At 65.9% G+C, this 25,467-nt stretch overlaps 1 protein-coding gene across 2 annotated transcripts; it reads right to left on the bottom strand.

Annotated features, from left to right (window-relative positions):
- ABR (ABR, RhoGEF and GTPase activating protein) lies at positions 1–24,893 on the bottom strand. Of its 2 annotated transcripts, none has more exons than XM_026036983.1 (22): positions 24,731–24,893; positions 19,557–19,661; positions 18,750–18,935; positions 17,565–17,672; positions 16,868–16,928; positions 14,882–14,934; positions 14,419–14,559; positions 13,955–14,076; positions 13,647–13,812; positions 13,280–13,402; positions 12,950–13,025; positions 12,671–12,775; positions 12,025–12,099; positions 11,743–11,840; positions 11,521–11,652; positions 6,008–6,067; positions 5,818–5,927; positions 5,585–5,724; positions 4,677–4,811; positions 4,316–4,421; positions 2,486–2,633; positions 1–2,220 (listed from the first exon to the last, which is right to left on the bottom strand). In XM_026036983.1, the coding sequence occupies exons 1-22, from the start codon at positions 24,836–24,838 to the stop codon at positions 2,131–2,133; spliced, it is 2,448 nt and encodes an 815-aa protein (XP_025892768.1). In that variant the 5' UTR covers positions 24,839–24,893; the 3' UTR covers positions 1–2,130. The 2 variants fall into 2 exon arrangements, with proteins under 2 accessions (XP_025892768.1, XP_025892767.1); XM_026036982.1 differs by lacking the exon at positions 24,731–24,893 and adding an exon at positions 21,310–21,423.
- Positions 24,894–25,467: the final 574 nt, after the last annotated feature.

Consider the following 25,467-nt stretch of genomic DNA (forward strand, 5'->3'; position numbering starts at 1 on the left):
AAAAATCCATCCCCCCCTCCTTTCCTTTCCTTTCCATAGGGACAAACCCAAGGCAGTCACAGGGACAGCCGCAGCCTGTTGTGCCAGGGCTGTGCAGACCAGACCTCCAGCCGCTGGCACGCGGGGGGAATTGGCTGTAGAGTGTCTGAGTGACACTATCATGGACAGAGACTTGGATACGTGTAACAGGTCAGACACACACAGGGATCCCTTGTACAGTCAGATCTAAAAAGCAGCCTCCTTACCAGGTCCGGGGCCAAGAAAGATGCCCGGGGATCTTCTGCAGTGCTGTTCCCCTTCTGTTTGGCTGGTAGTTCAGAGGAGCAGGGTCTGGAGTGTGAGCCCTTGAGAGGGGGACCGAAAGGCCTCCCCTCCTTTGGTTGCGTTGCTGGTGCGGGGCTGGCAGGTGCCCCCTTTCCCGGACAGGGGGCTTGGGACATCCCTGGGGCATCACTGGAACGGGGGTGGGCTCTGCCTGGAACAGTCTGTTAGCAGATGGGTAAAGGCAGCGCCGCTGCGCGCACGGAAACGCTCCGTCACTTCTGGTCCATCTCCATTTGGCACAGGAGAGCGCAGGGCCAACGCGAGGGCGGAAGGGGCTTTTCCCACAAGAACTCGGCTCACAGAGCGAAAGGATTTGTGTCCCAACAGGTCCCAGCACCTACCTGAGAGCGCGGCAGAGGGGACAGAGCGGGAGCCGGGCGGGCAGGCGGCTGCAGCGGGGCCTGGCGAGCAGCACCCACCAGCTGCCTGCCTGGGGACGCGGTTGGCAGCTCCAGCCTCTGGGGCCACAGCTGGCACTGGAGGCTCAAACGGAGCTGACCCCGCTGGGCACACCGGAGCCAGCAGGAGGAACAGCACAAGGACCAAAGCTGCCCCCAGGACCGAGGGCCCAGCTGAGCGGAGCCTCCAGAGGCTTTCGCTCCCCATGGGCCTCCTGAGCGGGTGCTCAGGCTGGGTTGCTGGCCAGGTCCAACACAAAGAGCTCCAGCCTCCAGCAGCCCAGCTAACAGCGTGGCAAAGCCAGGTGTTTCTGTTTGCCTGCGGCTACGGGCAGCAAGGAAGGGCCAAGGAGGGCAAGGAAACGCTCCCTTCCCGGCAGCCACGTCAGGCCACTCTGCAGGCTTGTGGCAAGAGGCTGCAGCAGGTCGTGGCCAGGAGTCGGTCCTAGCAGAGCTCGGCTGGAGAGAGGCAAACCACATAGCTAAGGCAGAGATAGGGACACCTGGGAAGGGCAGGGACAGATCCTCCTGCTTGGCAAGAACAAGGCCTAAACCCCGCTGCCTTCCTCACTAGGGCTCATTGGAGAATTTTTTGACCTTCATGCCCCGATGGCCATAGGCCAGAACACAGGGTCAGCCCGTGGCTAGAGGGAGCAGACGTGGCCCCGTTGGCCGTGGCTCAGGCCCCACACAGCACCTCTCGCTCCAGCCTTGGCACTGCAGCTCACCCCAGAGCGCAGCCGGGGACACGAGGGACGGTGAGGGGAGGTAACCACCATGCTACACACACAGGCAAAGCGCACGCGACCGCTAGAGAGGAACTGGCCTGCAAGCAGCCGAGGAGACGTGGCGAGGAGGATGCGGCGCCCTGCTCCGCGCTCAGGGCAGAGCGGGCTCCAGGCGCGGGGTCCAACGGTTGCGCAGGCAGCAAGCCACAAAAGGGAGCCGATCGTCACTGTCACCGGGAAGCCCTTGAGCTGCCGGCCTCCGAAGCGAGCTGGTGCTGCACATGCAGGTGGGCTGGGCAGAGAAACAGGCACTCGTGGGATGCTGCAGTCTTGGAGACGTGAGGACACTGGGCAGGAGCCAGAGGGCAGAAAGGAGTCCAGGAGAAAATGACCCGAGGGGCAAGCCTGTGTCCACAGCCCTTGTCAGCCACTACCTCTTCCGTTGAACAAATATACATAGAAACAATTCCTGAACACAAGAAGGGACATAAGACACGACTACTTTACAGCGGGGCTCGGCGCCTGGGCTGAGGCCGGGCCACTGGTACGTGATTGTAGCAGAGCTGCAGGCGGCACCGCGCGGGGTGCGGGCAGCTCTCCCTGGGGGGCTGTGGACCCTTGCGTGTCCCCCGGCCCAGGGAGGCTGGGAGTGTTGGCAGCTGGTGCCTCCCCGCTGCAGGCTACACGTCCGTGGAGAAGTAAAGTGTGTTGCGCTTGAGCTCAGTGAAGGAGATGGGAGGATGCTGCAGGTAGTAGAGGAGGACCTGGACCTGCGGGAGGCAAACGGAGGCGGTTTGGAAAGGGCCAGAGCTGCCAGGTGCCGCTTTGTCTCTGCACCCCATTTTTTCCTGCAGCACCCTGTGGGGAGCTCAGTGTCAGCCCAGCCTGCGGCAGGCACCAGGCTCTCCTTGCAGCTCCCTGGGCCTGCGCAGGCTTTGCCCAGGTCACTTCCCTCCTTGCCCCGGGACCACGTGCAAGCAGCAGCGAGCGGCCAGGGCAGCAGCCCGGCATGGCCAGCACCCCACGCAGCCCCACCTGGGCCATCACGTCGTGCGACCAGATGTCAGAGGCCAGCGTGAGGTGTCCTTTGCTCTCTCCCTCCGAAGGTCTCAGCAATGTCGGCCCAAAGACCGTGGCCAAGTTGTGGAGTGACATTTTGTTGATGGGCTCCTTTTCAGCTACCCTGTGGAGAAGGGAAGCAGAGTGAGCATCAGACCCTAAGCCAAGGAGGGGGGACCAGCTCCAAGCTCCCTCCTCCTGGTTTCCAGCTCCCGGTCACAGCCCCTCACCCTTCCCAACCCCACGGCAAACCCAGGTGCAGGGCAGCAGCTCTGCCTCCCACCCGGCCGCCGCTGCAGCCGCCAGGCTTGGCTGCGAGCCCAGCTGTGATGTGGCAGCGACCAGGCCCCACGTGCCGTGGAGCCCCTGCCCCTCCCGAGCCCCCACGGGGCACGGGGAGCTCTGCACCCGCTCCCCCAAAGGCACCCAAGGCCTCCCACCCCACTGGAGCGCAGCCAGCCCACGCCGAGGGAACCAGGGCCGCAACATGGCCATGTTAGGAGACAGCTGTGCTCCCCCGGCACACGCTGCTCCGCGGCGCGGCCAGCGCAGCACATGTGGGAACTGGCTGTGCCCGGCTCTCAGGCTGGAAAACGAGCGGATTTTCCTCCCCCGCCCCCAGCAGCGAGCACTTTTTCCTCTTTGGTTTTAGCCAAACCAGAGCAAAACGTTTCACGATGCAAGTAACACGAGCGGCCAGGGCTGCTGCCGAAAACAGGGCGAGTGCTCCGGCCAGGTCCTGCCTGCAGGAGCGTGGCCCTGTAACAGCCCTGTGTCCTCTGCAGGGCAGGGCATCCCAGAGCTGCCCTTCCCCAGCCTCGGATGGGCTGTCCCAGCTCCACACAGAGCCTGGCTCAGCCAAGATGAAGCAGAAACGGGAGCACAACTGGGAGAGAGCCCAATAGAGCCCCAGTGCCAGCAGCTCTGGGCAGCGCAGGGCCATCCCCGTGGGGCTGCAGCACCCTCAGGGCTGGCCATACATCACAGGCAAGTTGCAGGATTTACTGCTACTTGTTTTGCAGGGCCCTGGAGCAGTGGGAAGGGATGTGACACTTGGTTCTCCTGTTAAGGGTGGCATTGCACAGCCCCAAACCAACAACTCCTGCAGTGAGGCCGGGGGTCCCTGGGGAGAGCCCCCTGAGCAGCTGCCCGGCTGGGCTGGGGCGGCCACGTCTCGCCAAGGGACGTGTGCTGCCCGCAGAGCAGCCCCGCTTGAGCGGCCATGGGGTCCCCACCGCCACCACTGGCAATGGCCCCGGGGCTGCTCTGCGAGGCTGGGCTGTGCACAACTGCCCCGGGGCCCTCCAGGATCCCGGAAAGCCGCGGGAAGCCCAGGGAGAACATGAACCCCAGGGGGCTCACGGTGTCCAAGCCTGAGCAAACTGCAGCCCGCGAGGCCATGGATGCACCAGAGCGCAGGGCGACGGGGCTGGGTGCACACCCGGGGCTGGGCACAGCCAGCACCAAAGTGCCCCTGAGCAGCCTCTCCAGGGTCGCACTGCAGCCCCCAAACACATCCCAGGCCTGGCAGCGCCCTGCACTCACCCTGGCTGTCCCACAGCCCCATCCCTGCCCTGCAGCTCCCGGAGCAGCGGGGCGAGGAAAAGGGCCTGGCTGCAGCCTGCCCCAACGAGCAGCTGCCTCCTCTTAGGGAGCAGACCACGCTGCAGGGAGCACAGGCTCTGTGCTCAGAAAATGGGACACAGCAGCTTGTCCCCAGCCCCCTGGCAGGGGGACAGGCCTGTCCCTCACGTATCCCGCCTGTGCCGGCCAGCACTTGCTCTGCTCCATGGGCCCAGCTGTTACCTTTTCAAGTGCTCCAGCAGGAAGAGGAAGGTGATGAGATTGGGGTCAGGCAGCGAGCGGAGAAGGTGCATCATGCAGTTCTCCTTGGCAGCAGGATCCGAGAGGGCTGGCGACAAGGAGACGCAGCTCAGGACAGGGTGCCAAAACCCTGCGACTTGGGACACTCAAGAGGCGCACGCGAGCGGCTGGGTGTCACGGGGCAGGGGGTATTCGAATAGCAGGTCTCACACTAAATCCACTGCCAGGAGAGGTCCCCGGGTGCCCGAGGGGTGCCCAGCCTCCAGCACAGCACTGGCAAGGCTGCCACTGGCGAACAGAGCTGTGCTTGGGCACCCGGTGCTTCCCCAGCGCAAACACTCACCGATGCCCTCCATGAAGGCGGGGTAGAGCCTGTCGGTGAGCAGCGGCTCGGGCAGCTCGCGGAAGTACAGCTTGAGCGTGCCGGCGATGGCGTTGATGTCCATGTCGCTCAGCATCACGAGGATGTCCTTGTTATCTGCCCGGAGAGCACCCACGTGTGACACCCTTGCTCTGCTCACAGACACCTGCCTCACCCCAGCTGCTCCCAGGAGGCTGGGGGAGCAGGGACAGCACCGCAGGGCCCAGGCGTGTCACCCGCTCAGGGTGGCACCGAGAGCCCTTGGATTTGCTGAGCCCTAGGAGGAGGGACGTGGGGAGCAATGCGAGTGTTAACGCAGCTCCTGGCTTAGCTGGGCCTGGGAACCGGCGGGCAGCTCCGGCCCGCCCAGGCAGCGGCACGCGGAACAATTTGCAAATCCATCTGCAACGTTTCCCTGACTCAGTGTCTCCCCCGGAGCCGGCCAGGCATGGACAGGGATCAGAGAGAGCAACACACAAACACTGCCGAAAATAGGTCAGGGCAGAGCAGGGCTGCTGGGATCCCTCGCGGGGGTGGCCGCCCTCGTGCTGGTAGGAGGCCAGTGCACGGGCCCAGTGGGTGAATTCCCCTTGCTGCGGGGCAGCAATTCCAGTAGCCATGGCCTGGCCATCCAGCTCCTTCCCCCACCTCCTGCTCCCTAGGGCCCTTTCTGGGCACATCTGATCCTTTTGTGCACGTACGGTGCCAGCTCACAGGGCCGGCTGTCCCAGGAGGTGGCTGCAGAGGAGCCAGCAGGGCTCTCTCCATGGGGCTTGGCCAATGCAGCCTCCTACCCAGGTGCTTTCTGAAGCTCTGCTTCAACCCCAAGCTCAGCCAAGCCCTCCCGGAGCAACGCGGCAGGACGGGGAGAGCCCCAGCAGGCCACTCACTCGCATCAAAGACCGCCTTGAGAGCCTGGATGTCAGTGGCGACACCAGAGATCCTGTAGATGCCGACCTCCTCGATGCCCCTCTTCTCCACCTCCTCGATGCACTGGCGCACGATGTAGGGCACCTTGGAGCGCTCGCGCCTGGCCCGGGCAGCGGAGGGGTGAAACACACGGTGAGCGCGGAGTGGGAGCCATCAGCCCCGGGCCCCGCGGCTCGGAGCAGCGGGAACCTACTTTGTCACCACGCTGATCTTCACTCCGAAGACACCGGTCTGCTTTTTGGACGGGGTCCTCTTCAGGCTCATGTCCCGGCTCGTGAACTTCATGGAGAATTCCACCTTGATCTGCGGGAGATGCGGGTGGGCAGGGCCATGAGCGCGGCCCGTCCACACCGTCCCCAGGAGGAGCCCTCAGCCCCGCTTACCCCGTTCATCTCGATCACATCCATGTGCCAGTTCTTGGTCTGCACGGCCTGCGGGTCCAGCTGCAGGGAAAGAGAGGGCGTGAGGTCCCACGTGCCCAGGGCCTCCTCAGGGCCACTGCAGCCCCTGCTCAGCACACAGTCCCGCGAGGCAGATGGGGGACCCGTTGGGACGGGCACCTTCCTCACTACCTGCCCCACAGGGCAGCACGAAGCCCCCGCCGAACCCCCAACAGACCCGAGCAGCAAGAAACTTCCAGGAATCACGACTATTTCTGGAGGCAGATTGATAAAATAGAACTAGGGCAGCGTTTTCCATGCAGAAAAACAACATCTTCCGATAGCCAAGGCTATTTATAACCCCTGGGAATGACGAGCTCGGCTATTTCTGGCTTTGGGGCGAGCAGGGGACTCTGCTGCGCTCCCCGCGGGCCCGGCCTGGCCCAGCCAAGGTTTTGGCATTCCCAAGGCCTTGGCACAAGCCACGGTGGCTGCACACGGCTGGGGTGGGTGTCCCCATGCCCAGCGCATGGCCGGAGGGTGCACAGAGCTGTCCTGGCCCCCCGTGACATGGGGCACGACCCGGAGCAACAACAACAGCCCACAGAGCGGCCAGGGTGATGAGCTCCAGCTGCAGGCGCCTGCCCAGCCCGGCTCTCCCTCCCACGGGGACGGGCTCTCTGCTCCTGCCCAAGGGCACAGGGCAGCCCGGCAGCTGCCGCGCCAGTCCCCGTCCATCCGCCTTGCAGGGCTTTGCTCCCCAGCTGGTGGCATTGACCGCTCACCATCGATCCACAATGCAGGCGGTGCGCGGGCAGCCGGGCCCAGAACGGCACTAATGTCCCCGCCGGGAAGGGGACGGGGCAGGCGGAGGCTCCCGGGGCGCGTGTGCAGCCACCGGCCGAGGCTCCCGGCGGTCACTGCTCAAGGACACAGGGGTTTCCTCCAGCAGCTGCCGGCTCAGGACACTTCCCGGACGCACAGAAACCACCCGAGCTCCCGTGGCAGCTGCGGAGCTGCTCTGGAGCTGCGGAGCAGGGCCCGGCTGCCGGAAACGAGGCCGGAGCCGCTCCGCGCGCGCCGAGACCGGAGCCACTCTGCGCGCGCCGAGACCGGCAGCGTCCCCGGAGCTGCAGGCTGCCGGCCGGGCCGGGCGCCGGGGCCACGTGAGCCGGCTGCGGTTTGCAGCGCGGCCCGGGAATGTCTCCTGACGTGGAGCCCTCGCGGGCGCCCGCCGAGCGCTGCGGAGGGGGAGAGGAGGAGGAGGAGGCGAGGAGGAAGGCTTGTCCCGTGCAGCCCGCTGGTGGCACTGGCGCATCTGGAAGGGTTTAGCAGGGCTCTGCACAGAGCTGCAGCAAGAGCCAGGTTGGCGGCCGTGTGAGCCCAGCGCGTCCCGCCGCCGCTCCCCACATGACAACCGCAGCCAGGTGGGCACGGCCCCGGCCTGCTCCCCACGGCGCCTGCCACGACCTTCAATGTCACTGCTACCCCACCAGCCTCAGCTGGGGAGGCCCAGGGGGAACGGGAGGCCCAGTGTGTGAGGAGGCGCCTTGACCTGCCCCTACATTCCGGCACATCCCTGCCGGGGCCAGAACAGCCGCCCGGGTGCTCGGGACATGCATCCGGCCTCGGGGGGCAGCTCTGCCCAACACAAGGTGTTTGGGGGTCCCCCAGGCTGAGTCGGCTTCAACCAGCCACCAGCGCCAGGGCAGTGACCAGTTGCCCCCCAACTCCCGCTGGCGCCAGGATGGTTTTGCTGTGCGGCACTCGTGCGGGGAAGCGGTGACTGTGACCCACAGATGTCTGCCCTCATCCTCGTCATCCTCTGCTGCCACCTCGTCCCAGGTGTTGGCTTGTAGGACCTCTTGGTGCTGGGAGCCAGGTTACAGCGTGGCCAGAGAGCAGCATCCCGGAGGGAAAGGAGCATCCCAGCGGCCCTGCAGAGCCTCCTGCCTCCAAGGGCCATCCGATGGCTGGGAAATCCCACGGCCGCCTGTGTGGGCTGCTCATCCCATGCACGCTGGACTGGGAAATGAAGCCACATCCTTGGATTTTGTCCTCAAAGCGCCCCCAGGCCGCGCCGAGACCGGCAGAGCCATCAGCTTCAGGCTGGGCCCTGGACAACTCCCTTGGGCGGCTCCCCGGGGCCGCGGCCAGCTGGGGCCGTTGGGCTGGGCCCGTCCCCTCCTCATGCCATGAGCTGCCCCAGCGCGGGGCCCTGGGCGACACCGGCACGAGGAGACCCCGCGGTGACCGAGCCGGGGCACCCCCTGCACCGGGCACCCCCTGCGCCGCGGCTCCCGCCCCGGCCCACGGGCGCAGCACCCGTGGGCCCTGGGGCACCCTGGGCATCCCAGCGCGGCGCCGTGCCCCCGTCCACGCCAGCCCCATACGGAGCTCCCACCATGCGGCTCCGGTGCCTCCGTCCCCAGGGAGCGGGCGGCTGCTGAGCGGCTCTGTGGGGGCAGCACGCCCAGGGAAGCAAGCGGGGCCGCTTCCCAGCTGGAGAGGCCACAGCTCCAGCCGCGGCGGCGCGGGGGGAAGCCCGAGCCCCGCGGGGTTTGACCCAGCGCCGCGGCTGCGAACGGGCCCCTCGCGCCCCTTAATCCCTCTGCAGCGGCACGGAAAGGAGGTTAATGCGGCTGCGTCACAGCCAGCCCCGCCAGCGCTGTTACCGAGCAGACCTCGGCCCCGGGGGACACGCGGCTCCTGCCTGCGGAGGGGGCTCTGCCGGGGGCTCCTGCATTCCCTAATGATCCCAGGAGCTTTGGGATGGCCCCTTTCCCACCTTTATCAGCCTGCTGCCCGCCCTGAGCGCTCTCCTCCGCAGATGAAGGGCACCTGTGAGCGCAGCAGCAGCAGCAGGGCTGTGAGCCCGGCCCCAGCCGGGAGCCCGCGGGGACCGGGGCTGTTTGCAGAGCACGCAGCACCCAGCGAGCCCCGGCCTGCAGCGCTGGGTGCTCCGGCTCCCTGGGAGCCCAACGCACAGGGAGAAGAGCCCAGAGAGGGACAGGGACCGCAAACACTAGCACTAACAACTCCTGCGAGCAGCCTCGGCCCCACAGCAAGGGACACCGCCGGACACAGAGACCCCATCCCACTCCTCCCCTGCAAGGAAAGCCCCAAGAGTGCTGCCAGCCAAAGCCGACCCCGCGGCCACCCGCCCGCTCCCCGCGAGGCACCTTCTGCCGGAGCAGCTTGCTGCGCACCCTGCCCCAGAGGCGGGCGCCCGTGTTGGCGGGGCGCCTGCCCTCGGGCTCCTCGGCGCGCTCCTCGCAGCCACGCTCCAGCTGCTCGCCCCCCGCGCCGGGGCTGCCGTCCGGCTGCACCAGCGCGTCCGTCATCGCCGCCGCTTGGGCTCCGGCCGTGCGAGACTGCAAGGATGCCCCGCAGGGACGGGGGGGCCCGGGCACGGCCCCCACTGCCCTAGGCACGCGCCGGCATCGCTGCGGCGGCGGTGGCAGGGCCGTGCGTGGTGCCTGGGACCGGCACGACTCCGGCGCGGCGGCGGCCCCGGCTCATCCTGCAGGGTGTGAGCAGGGCTGGCGCTGCGCGGTAGCCCCAAACCTCCCTCCCCCTGCGAGGAAGTGACTCAAAGGCGGCCCCCCCGCCGGCGGCCCCCGCGCGCTTAACTCTCACGGTGCCGCCCGCCGCGGCCCCGCGCGCCTCCGAGCCGCCCCGCGGCGCCAGGCACTGCTTTCCTGCTCCGGCGGGAGCGCCGGGAGTGCCACAGCGGCTGCAGCTTCCCCAGCCCCGCAGGGAAGGGGAGCCCATGGCCCCAGCATGGCCTCTGCCCATCCGCTGCACCCAGGGATGCTGCGAGGAGCGGGACGGAGACCCACACGGCCCCATCCCCAGCTGGGGCACTTGGCATCCTTCCCAGCCCCACGCCAGGGATGTGGAGAGGCTGCTCCATCCAGCCCCATTGCTCCTGCCCGGAGCGGCATGTGGATGAGGGTTAACGTGGAGCGGGAGCAGGAGCGGCACCGGAGCCGCCCCGCGCCCAGACGCACCCTCCCACGGCACAGCCGGCGGTGCGGCCCACGCGGCTCCGCTGCCATCCCGGCTCCCTGCGCCGCCCACCCGGGACCCACAGCCCGGGAGGGAGTGTAGCCGTGCCCCACAGCCCAGCCCTGGTGACAGTGGCACAGCTAGATCCTGCCCCCATGGACACTGCTCCGTGTGTCTCCATGCTCTGTGTGTCCGTGTGTCAGTGTCCCCACGGACACTGCTCCCTGTAGCTTGGCCCCTCTGGAGCCGGCAGCCCCAGGGCCTCCCCTTCTCCCCCCGGTTTTCGCGGTGGACGCGGAGCGGGGCTGAGCCGGCCCCGCGGCCCCCAGCGTGACTCACGCTTGTTGACACAGCCCGCCCGGAGCCGCAGCTGCGCTGGCTCCCTGGGGGCGCCGAGCACCCTCCATCCCAGCCCTCCTGCACAGCTGGGCCTGGTGCCACCCCTGTCCCCAGGAGGGGCCCAGGGACAGCGTCCCGTGGGCATAGGCTCTTTGCAAGGCTGAACCCCCATCTCACACCTCGCATAGACCCATGTCCCACATCGCGCCTTGGGCCCAGCAGCGCTGGCTCATGCTCCTTCCTCCTCCCCAGGGACCTGCCCTCAGGCATTTTCCCACGAGCAGGCGGCCCGGCCGGGCCCTTTGAAGTGGGCTGGGGTGGAGGGACACGTCCCCAGAGCAGCGCTGTTCCCAACAGAGGAGGGGCAGCCGGGCTGGAGGTCCCCCACAAGGCACTACATGGGACACCCCCGTCCCAAACCCTCTCCGGTTGCCCTGGGCTGCTCTGCAGCCCAAAGAGGGTGGAAGGCTGTGGGGATGCAGGTGCTGGGCTCGGGGGACACACTGTCCCCTTCCTCATGCCCTGCTGGCCCTGCTCACCTGGGAGCATCTCAGGGCAGCCGAGGCCTCCATCCTCCCTGCCCAGCAACCGCCAATCGGAGGAGGCTCAGCCGTTGCCCTGGCAACGCCCGTTGCCATAACAGCCGCGCGGATGGAGGCCCAGGCGAGGCAGATGGTGGCAGAGGGGGACAGCGGAGGCCGGCGGGGAGGGGCGGCTGCGCTGGCACGGGGAGCAGGGCCACGCGCCCAGGGCCCTCTCTGGGGCCGGCAGCACCGTGGCAGCGGCGCCGGCCTCCGCCCCGCAGCCTCCATCTGCCTGGTTGTGCCGGCAGGAAGGCAACACTCCCGGCCCGGCACACGCCAGCCGGCTCTGTTCCCGCTTCCCCTGATGCGCTTGCACTGGGCCCGAGGCAGGAGCTGCGCCGGGAGCTGGGGCCGGATGCAGGATGGGGGCAGCCACCGGCTTTGCCGCCTCCTCAGGATCCTCCCTGGCTTTGTCCCACCTTCCGCTGGGATGACAGCCCAGATCATCGCTCGGATTCCTGATGCCCATCTGCTTCACTTGCCTTAACCCCGATCTGAGAGCCCACGCTCTGCTCCCAGGGCACAGCAGCCTGTTGGGCTTCTCTGATCCCCGGCACGAGCCTGGAGCGCCCCTGCACATACCTGGATCTGTCCCTTGCCCATGATCTTGTCCACGATTTCATTGTTGTCCTTGTTGAGTTTGGTCTTGTCGTAGCATTTCTCATAGCACAGGATCCGCAGGGACTGGGAGCCCTCCAGCTCAATCTCGAACTCCTGTAGGGCAGACGGAGGGAGGCTTCAAAACCACGTCTGTAAGGAGAGGGGAGCACAGCCCCTCTCCTGCGTCCCACTGCCTCCTCTCACCTCATTCCACTGCGGCTCAGTTGTGTCCCGAAAAACCCTCGTCTTGGCTTTGCTGACGAAGTACCCAAAGGAGTCCACTTCCAACGTACAGTAAAGGTCTGGGAAAGAAGACACAGCTGAGTGACACCTCCTGGCACTCGCACAGGGGACATCAGCACTGAGCTCTCAGGCCCTATTGGCTCCTGAGCCTTTCCCATGGGGCTGCTGAGCAAAGAACAGGGCCCCAAGTGGGAGCCAAGCTCACGAGGGTCCCCCCGAGCCAGCCTGGCCACCCCCACTTACTGGCAGATTGCTTGAAGCCCTTGGCAGAGTGGACAATGACGTGCAGGAACCCATAGAGCCCAGGGGACTCGTCATCTGCAACGCAGGGAGCAAAAGGACATTATTAGGGTTGCAGATTCAGTCTCTAGCACCCCAGCATCAGGACATCTCCCTGGACAGACTTTCCCATAGCAAGCCCCAGCACAAAGCACTCAGATGTTGGGGACATCGCAGTGACAGGGACATCGCAGTGACAGGGACATCGCAGTGACAGGGACATCGCAGTGCCTCCAACCTCTGTGGAGGGCTGCCCCACAACGCTAGGAATGGTCAAGTCCCTTGCTGCTGGACAGCCTGAGGGGACATTCGCAGTAGGACTGGCTCGTCTTGTTCTGGGGACATCTTGGTCTTGCCCAGCTTATGGAGATGCTGGAGGGACCCCAAAACCCGGGGGGAACAGAGACCGTGGTGATGTTGGGACACTGCCTCTGCCTCACCAGTGCCACCTGGTGGGTACATGTCCCCAGCACAGCCTGCACAGAGGCCCAGCTCCAAGCGGTGGCCTTGGCCAGCCCCAGGCCACGCTGCGTGGGGACACTGCTCCCCGAGGAGGAAGAGGCAAGTCGCCCGCAGGGGAAGAGGGACCTCCAGCCCAGCGAACACTCACCGTCCTTATTACTGGTGACTGGGATGTTGTGGACAGTGCGCAGCTTGAAGCAGGATCCCGTGAGCACCTGCAGCTCCACGGAGCTCAGGACGAAGGCCTGGATGTCTGCGGGAGGGCAGGCAGGGAGCCTGAGCAGGACGCAGCCGGCGCTGTCCCCGGGGGTCAGACTGCAGCAGGCTGCAATCCTGTGGGGCCATCTGCGGCCCAAGGGACCTGGGAGCTGTTGCAGCTCCCATGGGGGTCAGGAACCCTCAGGGGGGCTTAGCAGCCCTGACTTACCCTTTTTCTGCAGTTTCTGAATGGCCTCCCTCCACTCAGACCTCTCATAGTCGGATGATAACAGGAACAGGTAGCTCTGGAAGAGAGAGGGCGATGCAGAAAGCAGTGAACAGACAGGGCTGTGTGCGGGGCCCCAGAGTGGCAGAAATCCCAGCACCGGCGGGTGGTTGGGATGGAAGGTCTAGGGTGCAGCCGCTGCTCCACACACTTGAGCCCTGCTGGGAGGGCTCGAAACAGCAGCTGAGAGGGACAAGGCTTGGCTGTCCCCGGCCAGCGCAGTGCAACACGGCCCTGTCACCCCACTCGCTGCCTCCAAGCTGCCCCGCTCACCTTGCCGTTGCGGTTGTGGATGCGGAACGGAATGGCGGGAGAGTTCAGCAGCAGCCAGAACTCGTTCTCAAACATCTTCTTCTTGAGGCGCTCGATGGCCCGGCTCTGCCCCTTGTTGGCTTTCTGCAGGCAGGGGGAGGACAGAGGGTCTGGGTTGGCCAGGGACACAAGGCTGAGACTCCCCATGTGCCATCACCCATGATGTGTCCCATGCCCAGGATGGGGGCATCAGCTGCCCATCTGTGACCCCTTACTAGGGCAGATAGTCCAGCCCCATGGCCATCCCAGTGCATGGCCCACTCCAGCCCCACACAGCCCCCATTAGAAGTCCCCATGTCCTCACTGGCTCCCCACACCCTCCTCTCACCTCCTTCTGCACCTCGCTCTTGATGGCCGAGATTTTCATCTTCATGTCCTCCAGCTCGTGATCGGGGATGACGTGGACCTGCGGGCAGTGCTCCGACTCCTCCGGTGACGGGAACACCAGGTCGGCCAGGGGCACGTACCACTTGCAGTCGTACTGCTGGTGCTTCCTGCAGCCGAGAGGCAGGGGCTGAGAGATGCCTCCCAGCCCCTGCCCCATCCTCCTGCCTGCCCCATGTCCCAGAGACACCCCCTGTCCTGCTGGAGGCCAGGGCATGCAGTTCATGTGCCCAAGCTCCATGCCCTCCTTACCCCACTGCTGTCTTCTTCAGCTTGGCACAGAGCAAGACGTCGGTGAAGAGGAAGACGTGTCGCAGCTTCCGCGAGCCCTCCGACAACTCCACCAAGAACCCGTCCTTGATCAGCTGCCGGGTCTGCAGGGAGGCAGGGCCGGCATGAGAGCAGGCAGAGAGCAAAGGCCAACAAACCACAGAGGAAGGGACAACTCCATGTCACTCTGCAGCTTGGTCAACAGCAGCAGTTGAAGGTCCATGCCTCTACATGCCACAATGGCCCCTTGCTTTCAGTAGGGTGTCAGCAAGCAGCAAGGACCAGGTACAGCCCCATCCCTACACCCCAGGGCTATGTCAAGAGGACCTCTCCCCATCTGCTGGCTAAGTACCGTGCGGTGGCTCAGAGCAAAGACACAAACCAGGCGCCTGCAGAGAGTTCAGCCGTCACCCTAACACCAGCGCTGCCCTCCCCGCCTGCCTCACCTCCCCCTTGGGGGTGGTGACCGCTGTCCTCCGTGGATCAATGTCCTCATTGATGCTGGAGAGGAAGTTCTGGGAGATGCGGAGGGCATCCTGGAGCAGCGGGTAGTCGGGGTGGTCGGTGGGAGTGTGCTTGAGCAGGTCCTGGAGGAGGAGAGCAGGGTGAGCGGCCCCAGGGGGCTGCCCTCCTGCAGCTCCTCCATCCCAGCTGCTCCCAGAGGACCCCAGGCACCGGTCCCCAGGCCACAGGCAGCTCCCGATGAAGAAGCTGCCAGGTGACCATCTGCCAGGAGCTACGGACCCCGGCACAGCCTGGCAAAGGGACGGCACAGCCACCATGAGCCTGCTCCGTGCCAGGCAAGGCCACGGCAGCCCCCACACCCAAGGGAACACAGCCTCCGTCGGCCACATTGCCCCTCAACATCTCAGTGTCCCCCCTCCACCTCCAGGCCGGCGTCACACTCACGTGCAGGACGAGGGTGCTCCGCGTCACGCGGTCAATGGGTTTGTACAGAAGTGCTGTGGGGAAACACAGGTGTCAGCGGCCACCGGCCTGATGGCACCAGCACCTCTGCCCTCCTGTCCCTGCCCCGGGAGCCAGCACAGCACCCGGCAAAGGCTGGGATCATCCCTGCCGGCCTCAGCCCCACTGTGCCGGGATCAACAGCAGCCAGGCAGGACATGGAGCAAGCAGCAAGGCCTGGCTCCATGGCCCAGTGCTGGTGACAACACCTTGACGCACGCCCGTAACGTGGGTGCTGAGCGAATGCACCGAGCAGGTTCCCTTCCTGATAGACTGCAAAGCCAGAGGGCCTCCATCATCATCATCATCATCATCATCACCACCATCAACATCACTCTGTGCTATTCCATGCCAGCCATAGGACATCCCAGCGGCAGCCCCCTCCGCAGAAGGCAGCTCTGGAGCGGGGAGCAGCTGGCGCAGGCCCTGCCGGGCGGCTCCGCTGGCTCCCGGCTCCGGGCGAACGTCTTCCCCTCGTTCCCCCCGCACGCCAGGCACCCCGTGCCTGGCCACGATGCCATGACGCCGCTGCCGAGCGCGAGAGCCACTCGGTGCCACCCGCAGCTGGAGCCTGGGCAGATTCCCACGCTCCCAGCATTGACTCCCTAGGGCGAGGGACACAAATCCCCTGCAAGGAAAATCCTGCCACAACCCTCCCAGCGGGAACAGGCACTGGGGGCTCTTTGGGTGCTGGACCCCCATCATCTGCTCCCCCTCCTCAGGAGGGTAAGCCCACAGAGCAGGGCTCTTGCACATCTCCTGGGCTATTTATACCCCGACAGATGCCTCTGGATTTTCCCCTCGATTCAGACCACTTCCCCAAAGCGGAGGGCCCAAGCGAGGAGAGGCTCCGGGTGGGAGCAGAAGAGGGAAACGCGCGGCCTCTCTGCGCACCCCGCTATGAGTCACGGAGCGGGGTCCTATCTCGTTTCCCTTCCCAGCTCCCAGAGCAGGGGCAGTTTCCCAGGCAGGGAGCCAGGGCAGAGCAGGGGCGAGCCAGGGCGGTGGCACCCAGCGAGGAAGGCAACCCTGGCATCCCATGTCCCTCCCACCCCAGACCCACAGGGAGGACGGAGCCTCCCGCTGTCACCACGGAGGCTACAGCAAAGCACTGAACAGCCCAGGGCGCTGCCGGTTGGGACAGGGATCCAGAGCAGCGCGAGGCGAGCGGGGAGGCTCATTAGGGAGGTCTGGGCCTCCCTCTCTAGCACTGGGGAGAAGGGGGCAATGGACCCAAGAGGCTCATGGCCTCCAGCCAGCACATGGGGACCCTGCCCAGCACCATCCCCGCCGTGGAGCATAGACAGAGCAGGTCCTCCCCACCATCCCCGTCCCACCGCCCCATGGGGACGGCAAGCGCATGGCCACATGTGCCGGCGCCCAAGGCGATTCCAGGGAGCCGGGAACAAAGAAACTCCCAAGTTAAGGCTGCAGCGCGCGATGAGGCCGCCAGCCCCGGCAAGGACAGCGCGCCTGGGGCCCGTGGCCATCCCCTTGCCCCGTGGGAGGGGGCCGAGCCACCCGAAACGCGTCCCCATCCCTGCGCAGCCGCCGCACCTCACCGTAGGTGCAGTTACAGCAGAGCCGGACGACGACGAGGATTTCCATGGCAGCCCCAGCTCGGCGCAGCCATCGCTGCCTCCCCTCGGCAGCTCAGCCCGGCTGCGGCAGCAGCCCCTCCGCGCGGCTCCCGGCGCAGCCCGCGCGCGGCGGCAACAGGGTGGGCAGGCGCTGGGGGGCTGCCGCACGCCCCCCGCATCCTAACGAGGTGTCCCCCCGCTCGGCTCCGCGCTGTCCCCGCTGCCGCCGCGCGTGGCTGCACAAAGGGCCGCCCTCCCGCCCGCCGCGCGGCGATTCCTGCGCTCCGGTCCCGCGGAGACAAAAGGCTGCGCCCCCCTCCCCGCGGCGCCCGCCCGGCGCGTGCCGTACCCTCCATGGTGACGGACGTGTGGCTCTCCTTGGAGTCCTTGGGGCCTTTCACCTTCAGCTCCTACGGAGGAAATGGCCCGTGAGAGCAGGGGCTAGGGGCCGGGCAAGGACGGGGCTCAAGGTCACAGGGACCCCCCCAGCCGGAGCATCCCGCCGCTGCTCCCGCTGAGCTCCGCACTCCGACCTCCTGCTCCAGAGGGGCTGCAGGAAGCAGGGGGTGGGTTGCAGCCCTGGAGGCCCCTATTTCCCAGGGGACGGGGGCAAGGCATGGGGGTGCAGCCCGCTAAGGAGAAGCTCACTGCTTGTCTCAGTGATGGCAGCAGGGACCGGCCCAAAGCGCCGCGCCGGCTGCACCCCCTCCCCAGCCCGTCTCCCAAACCTGCACCCAACCCCACAGCACTGGGTACAAAGGGTGGCTGCTCCCTGCCAAGGTCAGGGCTGGGCTCTGCCACCTCCCACTGCCACCTCCTGCACAGCATTGCCCCAAATTGCTGGCACAGGGGAACCAAAGCTTGATTTGTGCCAGCTCCCTGCCCAGCAGCCACTAACCTCCAACTCTGCAAGGATGGCCTTGTCCCTGGGACAACTACTGACCAACCCAAGGACAGGGACAGCACCTTAATAGGGCATCTGGGAAGGACTCGGCCACGGGGACAATGTTCTCTGTCCCGCAGGGTGCAGGGCCTGGCGAGCTCACCTCCGAGATCTTCTGGAACTGGTAGTTGCTCTGGCTGCATTTCTCTGCTGTCTCCAGCGCGATTTTGTAGTTATCCACAAAGGCCTTGTACACCCCGAGCTGGCTGGCCTGTAGGGAAGGGCACCCAGCGGATGGTAAAGCCTGCAGCACTGGCACGGGCTGGGTAGCAGCAGAAGGGATATGTCCCTGCCTGCAGGACAGCATGGGGATGCCCACGGCCCCCAGGGATCACAAGCAGCCAGGGCCAGAACCGAGGTCTGCCTGTCTTGACTCCATGCAGGGAGCCCCTGGCCTCAGCAGGACGACGGGGCTCACCCCAAGTCCCAAGCCCTCAGCCATCGCTGTGCCACCGATGCCCAGAGCTAAGCGGGCACCAAGCTTAGCTAAGCTAAGAGACAGCTAAGCTTAGCAGCAAGCTAAGCTAAGCTAAGAGACGGCAGCGGCTGAAGCCAGAGCTGCCTCCCAGGGCCCGTGAGGCTGCCCTCTCCCCGCCACGTCCCCTGCGAGGCCTCGGCAGGGCGCACAGTCCAATCTCCGCTCCTGGGCACGAGCGAGAAGCGGCTGCAGAGCCCGGAGTGGCCTGGGGGAGCCACCACTGCAGCGCCAGCCTCGGCCCACGCGCCAAAGGAAGCGAGTTCCCTGCCTCTCCCTGGAGGGTATCGCAGCTGCGCACCTACCTGGCATGCCCCGAGCTCGTGCCAGCCGCAGGGCAAAGCCAGGCCTGAGCTTGGAGCCCAAACGCCACCCGGCTTTGCCCTGAGGGCTCCCTGCGGTCAAAGCAGGAGAAGAAGAAGGCAGCTGGTGTGGGCAGGGCCTGGCACGGCGAATGAACAGCTGAGCGCACCACTGCTATGAGGCATCCCTGGCACACAGAGGGGCTCCGAGGCTGCACCCCAGCTTTCCATCCTGGGCTGAGCATGATGATGGTCTGGAGGCCACATTAGAGCTCCCAGGGAGGCAGGCACTGGGCAGCAAGCAGTGTATTCTGGACACAAGCAAAGCAGACCTGGGGCTGCACGGAGCAGGGGTGCAACAAGCTCCCCAGCCCAAGCTGCAAGTGAGCACGTGGCAGGGCAGGCACCAGGCGATGCCCTGAGACCCCTCTGAACGTCCTGTATCAGAGCCCAGTGCTCCAGCCCTCCTCCTCCTCCTCTTCAGCAAAGCAAGCCCTAGCAAGGTGCATACCAGTTTCTGGAAAAGGTGGCCCATGGTGATGTTGCTGTCCCACTGCTGCACCTTTGGGGACAGGCTGTCGTAGAACTCCTTGTGGATCTCATAGATGTCCTGGATCTTGTAGAAAATTGTCTCAATCTGCTGGAGGGTGAGGACAGGCTGCGACGTGGTGGCCGTGGCCTTGAGTGGCTTCATAGGCTGCCAACGAGGAGAAGGGAGAGTATTTGAGGCCCGGGCTTGGATGGTAAATGACCTTAAGGACATTTCCAATGCAACAGCAAGGATCCCATCACTGCCCAGGGCGGCACCCACGGCACCACCAAGCCCCACTGCTGAAGGAGCAACCAGTAAGGGTTGGCCCCAAACAGCTAAAACTAGTCCCCAAACAGCTAAAGCTGCGCCTGGACGAAGGCTGTCCGGGTTAGGGGCTCAGAGAGGCACCTCTGCCCCTGTGCGGGCAGGGAAGGCCGAGGACGGGGCGAGGAGCCGCCTCCCTGCCAGGGCCGCGCTCGGCCCGTGCTTCCTCGCAAACTTCCCTGTCGGCGGCAGCCCCCTCGTTGAGCAACTGCGACTTTGCCACGACGGCCAGCGAGTCCACAAGAGGAAGCAGGGCTATAAATACCTGCCCCCAGCCACGCGAGCGAGGGCGAAGGCGAGGGGGATGCCCAGGCCTGGGCAGAGCTGGCTCCAGCGCGACTGCTGCTGCTCTGTTCCCTCCGAGGGAGCTCAGGGAAGGCTCGTTGGGAAGCATGGACCACCTCCCCATCCCTTCGGGGGGACCTCCGTAGGGAGCAGTGCCCTGGCTGCTTGGGTGCTTACCAACAGCAGGGCCTCCAGCTGGTTGATGTAGATCTCCTCGCTGGCCAGGAAACCGGAGAGCACCAGCTTCCTCATCTCCAGGCCTTTGCCAGCATCCCGCTCGCCCTGCGCAACACAGCAAGGAGCCCAGAGGAGTCAGCAGCCGGCACGGAAGGGATCCCCGCATCCCGTCAGGCCCGTCGCTGCAGATACCCACATGGAAACACGTCCTGGGTAGGGCTAACGCTGCAGCAAGGGCCAGCGAGGCCGGGTAGTGCCCAACGGGCGGCACAGCCAGACCGGAGCCAGCTGGCACATCCCAGGCCGGGCTGGCGGCGCTCCCGGCCTGGCTCCTGGCTGGCCTGGAGCCCAGCACCGCTGGCAGCGCTCCAGGATGGCGCAGGCCACAGCAGGACTCTCCCAGGGCAGAGTCCCGGTGAAGTAATGCGCGGTGGCCACGTGAGCCAGCACCGCCCGGCCAGGGCTTCCCCGAGGCCTGCACCCACCGCCGGCGAGGCAGCGCCCACGCGGCTGCCGGACACCTCCCAGCTCCCGGCACGCCGGCGTGTCCCAGCGCCCCGTGCCCCTTCCCTACGGAACACCTTCCGGAGCAGGGCTGTGCCACCGACCAGGGCCAAGCAGAGCCGCAGCCCGGCAGCATCAGGACCCTTTTCCTTAATTCAGTGGCTGCCAGTAGTTCCAGAGGGAGAACCAAAACTCCCAGCTCAGTTCCTAGCTGCTGCGGAAAATGCACTGTGTGGGATGCATGGGGGCAGTGCAGCCCCACGCAGCTGGCAAGGGGCTGGCTGGCACAGGGCAAATGCTGCCGAGGGAGCCAGCGTGGGACGGGGCTGCCCACACACTCCTCTGCTTCCCACCGGCGGAGGGAAGCCCCCCACGATGTCCACGCGGGGTGGCCGGACACCGCACGGCCGCGCCAGGCAGGACGCGTGGCCCACGGGCCAGGCAGGCGACGTGGGCGCTCACGGGGCCGGGAAGCGCCCACCCGCCTCGAGCCTGGGGTCTGCACCCTGCAGAGCTGCCGCCGCTGCCGGGCGGGCGCGCTCGGCGCTCACGGGCTCTTTGCCACCGCTTAGTCACGGGCTCTTCCTGCTTCCCCTGAGGCCGGGCCCTGCGGGGCAGCCTGGGAGATAAGGGCCCTGCTCGTTCCCAGGGCCCGTGGCACCCCAGGGGGTGACGCCAGCCTGGGGGTGACCCCAGCCAGACCCCCCAACATGGATGGGAGAGGAGCAGGGGTGGCCTCAGGAGAGCCCAAGGATGGAGCGGCTGCAGCTGCAGCCCCCTGCCCAGCTGGGGAGGTGACAGGAGGGCGCAGGGCTGGGGCTGGCAGCAGGTACTGCCCGGACGCCAAGGTTTACTGGGGAGCCCAGGACAGGGCGCAGCGGGGACACCAGCGCCCTGGGGCTGCGCTCAGGGGGTTGCCCATGGCCGTGAGGTGAATCAGTTGCACGGAGTGGTCCAGCCTTTCCTGGAGCATCCGGCACGGGCTCTGCATGGCTGGGAGCCCTGAGCACCCGCTCCCCTCGCTGCCCCATGTACCCTGCTCCAGCCCTGCGACACCTCGTAGCCAACCCCGCGCTCAGCCCCACAGCAGCCCGGGTGGCAACAAAGCTCCGTGCCCGCCACTGCCACTGCGGGGACGCAAGCGAAGAGCCCCAGACCTGGATGCTGCCAGCACTGGCAAAACGCCCCTTGTTCATCCCGCCCTCGGCCTGGCGCGAGGCGCCGCTCCCCAAGGGGAATCTGTGCCCACCTTCTCGCTGGCCAAGAACGGAGGGCCGGGGCTCGTGGGGGTTCCCGGCTCAGAGTCATCTTCATCCTCTAGGACTTTATCCAGGTACCCTATGGCCTCCTCTTCCTCCTCCATGGCCTGCGAGCGGCAGGGGGGCAGAGGGGACACGGCGAGGCTGCCGGCGGGAGGGCCTACGCCGCGGAGCCAGCCTGGCCTGACTCAGCCCTGGGCGCCGGCCACGGCGCCGCGATGAAAGGAGCCATTATGGCCCCGCCGGTGCTCCCGCCTGCCCAGCTCAGGCCGTTGGCCCCGGCGGGACACGGCAGCGCTCCCCGGGCGGCCGCCCACGGGCCTGCGTGGGGCCGCGGGGCCGCGGAGGGCAGCGCGGCGCTCCCGTTACCTCCGCGGCGGCGCGGGGGACCGCGAGCGCTGGAGGGGCTGGCGGTGCCCGCGGCTCCGCAGCCGGCCCCGCCGCTCCGCCCTGCGCTCGTACAGGAAATGCAAGTCTTGGCGCGGGAGGTGGGGCGGCTCCGGCAGCGCGTGGTCAGCGCCGGGGTGCCTGCCCGCGCTCCCCGGCGCCGGGCTGGGAGCGGCGGGCGGCCACGTGCGTGGCCCCTCAGCACGGCGAGCAGCGGCTGCCCGGCCTGGCCCCCGGGCAAGGGGCGTCCTGCAGCATCCAGCTCCCTCCAGGGACCTCGGCACGGAAAGCAGCGCCCGGCTATGTGCTCAGTGTGGGCACTGCAGCGCCCACCCATGCCAAGGGCGTCCTGGCTGGCGTCCTGGCCTTGGGAGGCCACAGGAAGCCACCGTGCGCCCTAGCACCGTGTCCCCCCGCTAATGCCCATCCTGGCGGCTGGCACCCATGGGCCCCCGCTGTCCCCACAGGCAGGGAGGCCACAGGACTTAGTGGGCAGCAGAGTGGAGCAGCTCCCATAAAGGGGACCTGGACCTCATGTCCCTGGGAAAAGGCTCCTGGAGTCCCCCTGGCCCAGGGGGACCCGTCCCGGCAGCTAACAAGGGAGTCAGGAAACAAGTCCTGGTGCAGACATCTCCTAGGCCCCGCAAACAGGGCCAGACAAGGCTGGGGCTGGTGCAGGGACAGGAATCCATTACTTCAAGACTACCCATTACTACCCATTTCAGCAGTTCCCCCCTCTCCCCTGCAGAAAAGGGGAACCGGAGGCTGTGGACGCTCTGCCTCCATAAGCCTATTGCTTCTCCTTGCTCCTCTCAGAACCCCCAACCAATTCCTGGCACTGGAAGCACGGGCAGGAACACAGACCAAGGGCCTTTCCAGAGCCCGTGCTGCAACACGTTTCCATGATGAAGCTCCATCTTGGCACAGACATGGCACAGGACAGCAGGACTCTGGGCACGGCAGCCCAGGGCCAGGCAAAGCCACCTCGCACCAGCCCCTGCCCTCAGCACACAGATCCAGGGCAGGCGTGGGGATGTGGGGAAGAAGGCCAAATGCAAAGCCTATGTCCTATGCCAAGCCCTACAGCATCCAAGGATGACCGTGGCCTGCGCCAGGGCAATCATATTTTCCAGGTGGGAGGGAAATATGGGAGTGAGGGAAATAAGCTCTGCGTTTGCGCTCAGCAAACAGCAGCCTCAGTTACAGCCACTCGAGTAGCTCACAGGATGCCCTGCTAGAAACCCTCTCTGATCCTGAGCTGAGACACGTCACCTTTCAGCACGGAAAGGCAGAGACACGAGTCCCACCTCACCGGAGAGCAGCGAGGGGCTGAGCCAGGCTCCCTGTGCCAGCCGGACAGGGGGATCATCATCAGCCTCATGCCCACCCTGAGGTCGGAGGCGCAGAGAGATGAATGTCAGCCCCATGTGGGGCTATTCAGATGGCACTCAGCTAAGCCCCAGGACAAGCAGCTACAGATAAAGAGATTGGAGGCAGAGCTGGCGCTGAGCTTTAATGCTTTCCAATCCTGTTAGCTCCGAGACAGCACAGGGCCAGCGCTGAGCTGAGATGGCCACTTGACACCATTCCAGCACCTGCATCTCTCTGAACAGCTTCTCCATCCGCACTCAGGCAATCCTGAGGAGCACAGCTTTGAATCTCCCCATCCACCATCCCATTTGTCCTGGGAAGACAGACCAGGACAAATTTGCCCAGAGAAGGGCACCGCCTAACAACAATATCCACCAACAAAGGCCGGTGCCAAGGTCTCAGGGGACAACTGAGCCGCTAGGAGCAGCTCCGCAGAGCCCAGTGCTCCACAGGCAGCCCCAGGAGGCAGCGGGACGGCCTGTCTCAGTGGAGGCAGCGCAGCCCTTGGCTTGCTGCTGGGCTGTAGGGTGGAGGCCACCTTTGCGGGCGCCAGTGCTGGGTGCCCAGAGGACTGCGGCCGGCAGGGGAAGGCAGGGGACCCTGGGGAGGAAGCCACACCTCTCGGTTCCTCTGTCTCCACATCCGGGTTTAGGGCTTAACTCTTTCGATGACACAAACCCTCTCACCCTCCGATGCAGCCTCTGTCAGGGCTAAAGTCGCCCTGAAAAAATGACAGACCTCCACCCAGCTGCAGCTCACCCTGCCATGCCCGGCAGCAGCATCTGCCCAACGCTTCCCCTTCCCAGGGCCTGGCAGGCATGTTGGGAAGGTGCTCAGTGCCAGGGCCAGCGCCCAGGGAGCTGGGAAGGAGGCGGCCGTGGAGCCTGGCCAGAGCCTGCCCTCCCGGAGCACACCGGGAAGAGCAGCATGGAGCGCTCCCTGCAGCCGGCATCGCCACCTCCAGGCTCCTGGGAAACAGGCATGCAAAAAAAAAAAAAAAATGTATTTTCTCCTTTGGGTTTTCCACTGCAAAACTTTCCAAACATCTCGCCTTTAAAAATAATATAAAATGCCAGTTCTTCACATGCCCTACTAAGAGCCCCAAGGAGAGCAAGAGTTAAATCTAAGTTTCCCAGAGAAGAGGAGGGGATTGACGAGGTGTCCGGCTGGCGACTGTGTCCCCAGCGCCGCTAGATGGAGCTGGCAGCCCAGCAGAGCCCAGCAGAGCCACTGTCCTCGTCCCCAAGGCCGGGCTCCTCCTCAGGGACCTCACACCTCCTGGCGAGCCTGGCTGCAGGACCCAGCCTGTAGATCCAGGCAGGCCGGGCTCGCTGCTCCCCTACCTCCCTGGGCTCTCCTGGCTTTCCCCTATCCCAAAGGATGACACCCGTGTGTCTGTGAGCTTCCGCTTTCCCCATCTTCTCTTCCCACAAACACAGCATCCTCCAGGACAGCAACCAAACAATGTGCATCTCCTCCCAAGCTGCAAAGAGGAGCCCAAAGCCTGGAGGGCCAAGAGCAACAGGGAGTGGAAAGGCAACCTGGCCATTTGGGTCACCGGATGATCATCACCGCCACCACCAGAGACATGTCCAAGCTGGGCAATCCTGCTTCAACCGCACCCGGCACAGCGCTCCGTGTCCAGCCACCTACCCCGGTGCCGAGGCCGTCGGTGGGCGTGGGAGAGACACCGTCCCCGCTGTCCTGGCCACGGGCACTGAGCTGGGGGGACATGGTGGGCGACTCATCGATGTAGGGCATGGTTTCCGAGCCCTCCGGCAGGGCCTTGGGCTCCTCATTCCCCTCGGCGTCGTAGTCGTCTGCACCATAGCTGAAGTCTGCAGGGAAGCAAAGATGGCCACGGTGAGAGCCCAGCAGCTATGGGCACATCCAGGCCACAGGGACCCGCTCGCTGCCCGGTGCCTGCCAGCCAAGGACCGCAAGTCCCAGGTGGACAGCCCCTTGCTTCCATCACCACTTGCCCAGGCTCTCCCGCCTCCAGGACGCTCCGGCGCCCCACAGAGCCATGGGGAAGCCACTCTGGGGAGCCCCAGGATGGAGGGAGCGAGGGGGGTCGGGGTCTGTTGGGGCTCCCCCAGCGTGATGGGGGGCCAGGGTACGGCCGTGCCGGTTCCCATGGAAACACAGCCGGTTGCCAGCAGGGAGAGGCGGATGTAGCCGGCAGAGATGCCGGCAAAGGGGAGGGAGGACGGTACTAGAGGGGGAAGGGAGCCCGGCCACGGTGTGGGCACCATGGAGATCCCATTGGCACCTCAGACCCCCACTGCTCCTGGGATCACATCCATCTGTACCCCCTTCTCTCTCCTGACAGAGGTGGAAAGAGGACACGGGTGCCTCAGCCACTGGGGACAGGGGAGATCGGGGGCTCC

This window comes from Nothoprocta perdicaria, unplaced genomic scaffold (assembly GCF_003342845.1).
Source record: "Nothoprocta perdicaria isolate Ctin4 unplaced genomic scaffold, notPer1 scaffold_189, whole genome shotgun sequence".
Lineage (NCBI taxonomy): Eukaryota > Metazoa > Chordata > Aves > Tinamiformes > Tinamidae > Nothoprocta > Nothoprocta perdicaria.